Source organism: Hippopotamus amphibius, chromosome 9 (assembly GCF_030028045.1).
Source record: "Hippopotamus amphibius kiboko isolate mHipAmp2 chromosome 9, mHipAmp2.hap2, whole genome shotgun sequence".
NCBI lineage: Eukaryota > Metazoa > Chordata > Mammalia > Artiodactyla > Hippopotamidae > Hippopotamus > Hippopotamus amphibius.
Genome location: NC_080194.1, coordinates 61,376,281 through 61,385,721, shown reverse-complemented (window position 1 = coordinate 61,385,721; position 9,441 = coordinate 61,376,281). Strand labels below are relative to the sequence as shown.

Genomic DNA, 9,441 nt, shown 5'->3' with positions numbered 1-9,441 from the left:
AAGAGTTCCTCTTTTGGGTGCCACAGGCTTCATCATAGTGTTTACGAATGACCTACACATTCACCTGAAAATGTTTCATCAAAACCTTTTTCTCATGTTGTGTTATACATGCACAAACATCAGATAGATTTGTATCATTCTTAGAGAATCTTTCTGACTATTCTCTGCTTGTCTGCTTCCACTCTTCTCTCAGAAGTGCTTGCCTCTGTTACACATTACCTATGGAAAATTATCCTATACACCTGAATAAGTTTATGAATTTGAATCTTAAAAACATAGGCAGCCATCTTCTATCAACTTATGCATTTAGTCCTTCAAAACGTACCTCTGCAACACAGGAGGGAGGGAAAAACCCAAACTAACTTCTGATAAAGGGACACAGGAAATCATATTCACTGCAATGAATATTGGGTGCATATATCTTTTCCAGGTAGTCCTTCTGATTCTTCTACCACACACCCAGGATGAAACTGCTGGATCATATGGTTCACATGGTAGGAATGTAATATTACATTGAAACTTTTAAAATTTGATTAATTTAGAAACATTTTAAATGCAATTATTTTCTTGAATAATCTTCATTTTACACAGCAAAAAGTTTTACTGTCTATTCTGGTAAGTGAAAATTCAAGATTTCTGTAATTACAGGCTTCATTAAAATTTCTGCAATTTCTGAGCTATGCACTCTTCTTTATTAATTTCATTCTAAGATATGTATGCATTTTTATTTAGTATGTCTGTTAATAGAGAATTTGTTGAGCCTATGAATTTTGTAGGTAGGCTGTTTCACACTTTGTTAAATAATAGCCTCTATTATTTTCCCATGTCATTTTGGTTACATTTAATAATCTTTTAAACAGTGGTAGATCATGTTTTTATTTATGACCTTGTACCTCTATTAACTTACACAGATATATTTCAAGCAGGTAGGATTGTTCTACTTGTTTGGAACTTATCTGTGTGTATTGCAGACATCAAGCTTCTAAATAGGCAAACTAGATGGGAAGGCCAATATTAGGCTATGAGTTTTACCAAGAAAAATATAAAATGTGCTGAGTCTATCCAACAAGATGCTGTCATTTAGTCTGGAAGTTTTAAAACATACTCATGATAAAAAAAACATTTTCAAACAGATTTGATGAAGGAACATGATTTAGCAGATGCTTAGCAGGGAGAAGAGATTTTCAAGTCTGCCAGTGAGAAGAACCCTTGCTCTAACCTACTAAACTGGCTAAACATGTCAGGTCTTCTTTGATGTCCAGCTACCTTAGAAATCAAGTGAACAGACAAGACATAGAATAACGATTGCATAGCGTTCCAAGAGAGATTATTTTTATTGAAAGGAAACAGAAACAAATTTATACACTTAATGTATCAAACCTTTCATAAAATCAATCAATTCTTTTCAAAAAGGAAGGTGATGTTACAGAAAATCAAGTGACTAAATTAACAATCTCAATTATTGACATTCCTGACACCTGGGGTCACATTTTTGACCTGTATCTGATCAGGGGTGTCCAGAGCAAAGAAAAGGTTTGAGAGGAGAAGAGAAGGAGCAGGAGAGGAAACTACAAATGAGGGAACTATTAGCCACCTTGACGAAGCTCAAGACACCACCATCATAATCCAGGAATACCCCCACCCGGCCTAGAGGCCCTTTGAAATATTGAGGTGATAGTGGGGAGGAGGTAAAGAGGCTGCACTGGTTGTTCTCTTGGATACAAAGAAGTAGAAAAATTCCCTCCGAGTCAAGCATCATGTCATCCTTCCTGGCCCAAGAATCATGACAAAATCCAATTGCCCAGTTGCCACTGCCTGCCACATCCACCTCCCAGTAACGTTGCCCAGAAGTGAATGACTCAGCTCCCCAGGCAAGAAAATATTTAGATCTTGGTGGAGGGTTGTCAACACCAGGAGGATCAGGACCAGCCAGCAGACGTCTCAGGTCTTCCAACACAGGGACATGACAAGTCACCACTTCGTTATCCAAGGCAATGTACACTGTAGGAAGAAGAAAAACTCATATTAACAAACAGTGTTATAACTTCCTAATGGACATGAGCTTTATATAGTGTCTGTATTTCCAAGCTTATTACTCGAAATAGGAAGCAGGACAGCAAGAGAGCTCTAGAAATCTTTTGCAGTCCAAACTGTACTGGTCTGTCTTCATAATAAGATTTGAACCAGATCAAATGGAAAAAATTAAGATTAGAAATATAAAAAAGGAAAAGCGTATTGCTAAGTTTTGGCCATTATTTTCCTTGCAATATTTGAAATTTGCTATTAATTAAAAAGTCACTGCCAGAAGTAAAAGTATCTTGCCTATCTCCTCAAAAAATGTACAATAGTAAAAATAATAGTAATGATAACTCCTAAAGAGTGATCACCTTTCCTGACATAAGGAGTTTTCACTACAGCATGCAAAGTTAAAATAAAATGAAAGAAAAATTCATATTTTTTGAATTGGTTTTTTTGTGAGAATTTTCTGCCAGCATACCTTGAGAAAAAGGGATAAATCTAATGAAACAAGTTTTCAGCTTATTTTGCCAATGTCATGTATAAACTGTGTATAAAATTTCATATTATGTTTGTAATAAAATTGATTGTACAGAATATTTTTGTATGATGTGAATAAAATATCTTTTGTATTTACTACAGTTTTATAAACCAAGTTAAAACTCTGTAAATGTCTCACAACCAATGATAAACTCATTTCCCTAGGACTTGGAATGTACTGAATGTACATGCAGAGTTCATGTTTCATGTGAACAGTCAACACTATATCTCAGCCTGCTGCAGGCCATCAGTTATCTTTTTCTACTTTTTACCCTCCAATAGCTTACTAAAACCTATCACTAATGGCTTTTTTTCCAGATACCAATTAATTTTTTCCCATACACATGTTATTCATCTATAAGGGTAAATTTGGTTCTAAAAGTTCCCAGCAAAGAATCCACAGATCCAGCAATGGGGAAAGTCATCCCCAGGACACTACCAGAAGAGAGTGTACAGCTCTTCCACCAGAGGGCTGCCTGTTACCTTGGAATTGGTCGAGCCAGTCTATCAGTCCAGGGATGGGCCACAAACTGAGCTGTGGGACTACAGGCTGGGGTGTGTGCAGCTGCACGGACTCACTCCTGCAAGGAACAACACTTAATTCCTCTCTTTGAGCTCAAAGTTTTCACCACAATGATTATGTCTGCATCTCTCTGAAGATGCTTCATTTCAATCCTCATCATTAGGTTCAGGGGGCCATGAAAGTAAATCCCCAAACCAGGGAATGTAGCACATGCCAATTCCTTTTATGAAAATCAAAGAAAATCCTATCCCATCTGGTAAACCTGCTAGCATCTGATTCAAATTAATCATGATGGGTTCCTCTCAGCCAATCCAAGACCTATGCACCATGGCTTGAAATGGAACACATTCAAAAAGGGCACTGTGATTTTTAATCCTCCCTAGCCGCTGCTGAGATGCTCAGTGTCTACATAACCACAACTAGCGGCTGAGGAGCTTAGCTAGGGCAGCAATCTTCCTTCCTAGGACTCAGTTTCACTAAGTGCCCCATACAGCCTTTCCATTTGTAGTTGCCTTGCCCTGTACATGGAAAGCCAATACCCTGATGAGCCTCTGTAAGCCCATTCTCTTCCTGCTTCCACGTTAGGTTTCTCTGAAACCCTTACTTCTTACACATAATCCTGACATGACTTTGGGCACATTCCCCCTGTGTGCTCACATTCCTAAAAAGTGAAATCAGGAATGGTAGTTGTCTTCACGCGACCTTTGCACAGAACCCTCACATAACCCCGCTACCCAGCTGCACCTAGGGCAACACAACCTCGGACAGTCTTATTTTTGGAGAAAGGGAAACATAAATACATTCTGAGAGAGGTTATAGTATCATGATAACTTATGTGCTCATTTCAGCATCATAACTGGTTGACAACAGTTACAGTTCTTCAAACCTGAAAAGGAGGGCAAACTTACCTTTTCAACATGATGTCATAATGCTGTAAAGAGAGAAACAGAAAAGATAAAGTCTTAGTATACTTCACAAGATTCAGAGTGGAGACTTAGATTCTTATTCCCAAGGGTGGGTGAACCCAAATTTCAGCAAATTGTATCATGTACAAGGAAATAGGAAAGGGGAATGAGTTCTAAAGATTCTCAAATTTCTCGTTGTTGGGTGCAGCCAGATACAAATTCATGTATCTTCCAACAAGCTTCACTGTTTCAGTTGTTCAATAATTGAATGTATAATATGTTAGGAGAATTTAAGAAGAATTATTCTGTAGAATTTCTTTTACCTACTTTTCCACAAAGCTTTGCTACTCTTGTGCAGGGCAAGAATGGCCCTTGGTCATTAGACAGATAAAACTCTTGCCACAGCATCAGAAAGCATGATTCCAAGGACATGACTGAAGGCCAAGGAAAGGTGGATATTATCCAAGCAACGGCACGAATCGCTAGCCCTCAGTCATTACCTGGAGCAGCTCCATGTCTGGTTTACGGCACAATTCCTTGAGTTCTGCATATATCTTCCTTAAGAGTTTCCCCTTTAGGTAAATATTGCATTGACTTTCTTTGAGTTGTTGAAAAATCTCATCGCTTTCCTCCTCTAGTTTCCTTAAATAACGTTTCTCTTCACTGTAGACAAGGCGGCACAGCTTCCAACATTCAGCCCGGACCATCTTCCTACACAGAGTCACATGATCCTGGATGGACAGTGAATTAATTAGGTCTTATATTTTGGCTGATTTCATCCATCTCAATTATCAGCAACTTATCTTCCAATATTTAGAAATTGGGTACATTTATTAAGAACAGATATTTTGGGACTCTTTTTTGTTCTACTAATTTTTTATTTCATAGAATGTGAAGTTGATATTGTGACTCTAAACTCTGCCTCAAATATCCACTCTTTCTAAAAAATGAATACTTGTGATTTAATAATTGTGCTAAATAATATATTCTAATGACTACATATATTTAATGTCTCATCCTTAGATATTTACTCTGTTTTTAGGAAATAATAACAAATATTACTTCATAGAATTAGATAAGACTTTTCTAAAATATTAACATCCAGGTTCACAAACTGCATGCAAACCGGAACCTTGTGTGCATGCCTGCAGCTTCACTCCTGCCTGAGGCCATACACTGCACTTCTTAGCCGACATCCCCCCATCTTAGCAACGTTAGTCAACAGACAACCACCTTCTGGTCTTAATTCCCATCTTCTCCCTTTTTGTCACTTTCTCTTTTCCTGCTTTCTTCTCAACTTTTTTAAATATTTGACTCACATATTTAGAAGCAAAACAAAACATTCACCATTGACCCAAAGTCTTCATTTGGTTCTTGGGCTGTCATTTTAACCTCCAAGAAAGCAGGTTTTTGGATCACAGGTGTGAGTTAACTGTACACATTTCTGAAACTCAGTCTTCATTAAAGCAATGAACTCTCCTCTATTCCCAGTCCTTTATTGAAACTACAATCATCATATCAACAAGAACCTCCTTTCCTGAATCCACATAATTCTTAATATGCATGTTACTAAAAACTTATTCCTTATTACCCAATCCTTCCTTCTATAAAACCTATACACCTTGGACTTCAATCAGATCCTTTTCTATGTGTTTCTCTATCAATTTAACAATATGAAATTTGTAGAATCTCAATACCCACATGATTCCTGTAGTTTCTAGTCTTCATCTCACACATATTTGCCTGGCTGCCATCCCCATGACTTTGCAACTTCAACTTGTCCTTTACCATCCAAATAGAGAAATATCTCCCTGAATTTTCAAGATTTTAGTTATGAGAAACTCTGAGTTTATCTTTCACTAATTATGGTATCCCTTGATGATGGTGATTTTTCTATTTATGGTGTGGCCTAGGAAATAAAATCTTTTAGCTTGATATTTTAATTTTAGACAGAAATCCTAGAAAGAGACATAATTCATTGAGATGAGAGTTTTTTGCTCCTGGTTAGTCACTCATAGAGAACCACACACATTATGATTTTTAGTTCAAGATCTTATCGAATAATCATCAACTGTCCCAAACTTGTGTGGAATGAAACAGAATTTCTTGCTTACCTCCCATGTCCTGAGTTTGCTGATTTCTTGATTTAGATTTCTTTTGTTTTCTTGTATCTTTTGCCACACAGACCTCATCTGCTTCAGAAGCTTTTGCTGCAAAAGAACCAACAGTGTGAGTATCAGAGAAGCTGATATTGAAAATCTCAGATCCTGATGGATGAAGAATGGCAGGGAATATCTCATACATGATCACTCAAGAAGACAAAGGGCAAATTTGTTTTCCCTGTTAAGCCCAATTGTCTAATAGGTAGGAAGTTTATAACCACAGAATAGACTTAGAGTTGTAAACAGTATTTCTCCATAGAGGAAACAGGTCCTCAAAATTTGTTTCACTTCAATTTTCATACTGTAAATCCCATGTCAGATTTTACTTGTCCTGCTTCTAGTTCTCATCTACCGCTTCATTATTTTAGCTAAAAGACAGTGTTTCTAAATAGACTCTGTGAGATTAGGCTTGTTACCATCATGATTACAGTGACCAATAATCACGGACATTAACAGATTTGTCCATGTCGGTCTTACACTGACTTATCACAATTCCCAGCACGATCAACCTCACAATACTAGTTAGTATCTGCTTTGTATTTTACATGAAGGAAGAATAATTATCTTCACTTTCTTTTGCATTCGCTCTCAGATAGAGAGTCCCCCAGATTCAGACTTCTCTCTCAGCCACTGCTTACCCGGTATTCCTCAGCCGTCCACTCAATGGAACAATGCATGTGGGCCACATGCTCCTCAGACTTACAGCAGGGCAAGCAAAGCACGTCCTTGGTGACCTCACAAAAGAAGGTCTTTGTTTTCATGTGTATCTCACATATCTCTTCTGCAGAGCTTGGTAAGTCATAGGGTCCTGTCCGTCTGGCAAGGAATACCCGTGTCTTCAAAACGATGTTGGTTTTCAAGGTCGCGTGATGGGATATTTCCCCACACACAGGGCAGCGAGGAGGACGTTGGCCTTCCTCCCAGCAGAGACAGAGACATGGCATGCAAAAGCTGTGCTGACAGCCTAGAGTGACTGGGTCTATGAAATACTTCACACATAGGGAACAGGTGAATTCTTTCCGGAAGCTGTTGGAACCCATGTTTCTGAGGAGAGAAAGGTAAAGAAAGGGAACAGTATGTTGTCATGGGCCTTAAAAGTAGTGCCTTTTCAAAACCATTAACAATGCCAAGGGGCATGAGACTTATTTACTTCCCGCTGATATCAATACACTAGTGAAAATAGCTGGACAGGCTATGTATTGCATGTAACAGAAAGAGGATGCTGAGTAACAGAGAGTCCTTATGGTATTCAGACAGCATATTGATATGTCAAAAGCAGCTTTTCCATCAGAGGTGTAGCCTTCTAATACAATTCCAGTACAATCCCCTACCACAGAGTATTCCACCTAAAACCACCCACCCTATGCCTTTGCCAGTGATAGATTCTATGGTCATTTGACCCCATTAGGCCAATGAGATTTGAAGAAAATATTACTAGGAGGGTTTTGTCAATTTTTTTTTTTGCTCATTAGATGAAACATAAGGACATAACTATTTTATGTGCAATTGGACAGTGTTTAAAGGTGATGCATGGGCTGCCTTTTTGTGATCACAAAGTGCACTTGCCTAGAGACCAAAGTATACAACCTGAGGGCAACAGAGAAATGGAAGACATGGTTTTGGACAATGTTATCGAGGCAATAAATTAACCAACTGTGAGATTAACAATCAATAAATGCAACATGAATCAAGGAAATAGAAAAACCATTTCACAAGCATCAGAATTAATATATTCAGAAGAGAATCATCAGTGGATGTGAAAACCATTTGGAAAAAACAGTATCAGCCCAAAGATTATCTGTTCATAAGTTCCTCACTTGATTACCATCATGTCAAATTAATTTGATTATTTAAATCAGAGACGCTATACTTTCAGTTATCATACATTGTAACTAAATATTTGGTTTAACTATATGATTACTGTTATCTTCCCTGTCTATGAGAAGTTGAATGGAAGAGGCTACTTCTTTCCAAGGCTGAGAATTTAGTTCTGACCCAAAAGAGACAGAAAGTAAACAATTGCTTAATTGCAATTGTGAACAACTGTGATGTCAGCTTTAAGATGCTTTTTGAAAAATGATAAGCAGTGAAGTGATGGTGCAAAGATCTACTTATGAGGAAAATTTCTTGAGAGGGGAGTTATGGACTTCTGATCAATGACCGCAAAATTTTCAGTGGTAGAGAACATAAAGCCATTGACTCAAACATGCCTCAAATGAGGAAATAGTTTAATGAACAGGGAGAAAGTATAGATAAGCCCTGTATAGACTGGGATAGAAACTGGCCGAGAATTCATTATGAATATAATCTTTTCTAGATTGTTAACATTAATGATCATGAAAATATTGAATATTCAAATGATAAGAGAACTTAATATATGTTGCTCACTATTTCTATGCATTGGATTAATTGCTTTTATATTGATTATTTTAATCTTCTAAACAATATTAACTAATTTTCTATGTTTAGCCCCATTTTATAATGAGGTTACGTGACTTAGTGTGGGTAAAATAAGTCACTTGTCTACAAATCACACATGAAATAAATGCTTGATACAGTATTTACATATAGATATTACTGATAGAAAAAACAACTTAGCTTTTGTGTCCACAATTACCATTATCGTTTCATTTTTAGTGAACAAAGTAGAAATTCATTGTACCTTGATCAGAACTCACCTCTGGGTCCAGTTAATGAAATGTTCCACTCTTGTTCAGTAAGTCCCTCTGTTAAATTCAGTTTAGGTATTAGTTGCTCACCTCCTGGTGGAGGTTAACTTTCCAAAGTCTCCACAGCCCAGCCAACTCCAAACACAACAGCTCTGGGTTCTGGAGAAGAATGAGCTTGGCTCTCTGCTGGAGGTTTTATATATTCTCCGAATACCACGCCCATTTCCTCCAAGTGATAGGGTTATCAAGCCTTAGAAAAGGTATAGGTGCACATGATTAGATTTTTGCAGGGTTGAAAACACATCATGAAGACAATGATTGAAATCAAACCTTTTGAAACCTACTTAATCCAATTGTCACAATCCAATCTCTGCTAAGATGTCACACCTTGACTTCACACTTGTAAACAACAATGGAGTTATTTGGAAAATAAATGAACTCCCCAAATATGAATTTCATATCTGCATTTAATGAACTGTATGTTAGTGTCCACCTTGCAGAGACCCATTATCACCCACCATATTTCGTTACCTGTCTCAATCTGCCTGTATTACTTCCTTGATATTTCTTCAGAAAGAGGAGTCCTTCACATTCCATTTTTCACCCAGTGCTGTCAGGCTCCCCAA

General features: G+C 37.5%; 1 protein-coding gene across 1 annotated transcript; it reads right to left on the bottom strand.

Moving 5' to 3' along the window:
• Window positions 1-1,507: 1,507 nt before the first annotated feature.
• Window positions 1,508-7,186, bottom strand: LOC130860900 (tripartite motif-containing protein 43-like). The gene is made up of 6 exons (XM_057749440.1): window positions 6,785-7,186; window positions 6,099-6,194; window positions 4,485-4,715; window positions 3,988-4,010; window positions 3,040-3,137; window positions 1,508-2,001 (listed from the first exon to the last, which is right to left on the bottom strand). The coding sequence occupies exons 1-6, from the start codon at window positions 7,184-7,186 to the stop codon at window positions 1,508-1,510; spliced, it is 1,344 nt and encodes a 447-aa protein (XP_057605423.1).
• Window positions 7,187-9,441: the final 2,255 nt, after the last annotated feature.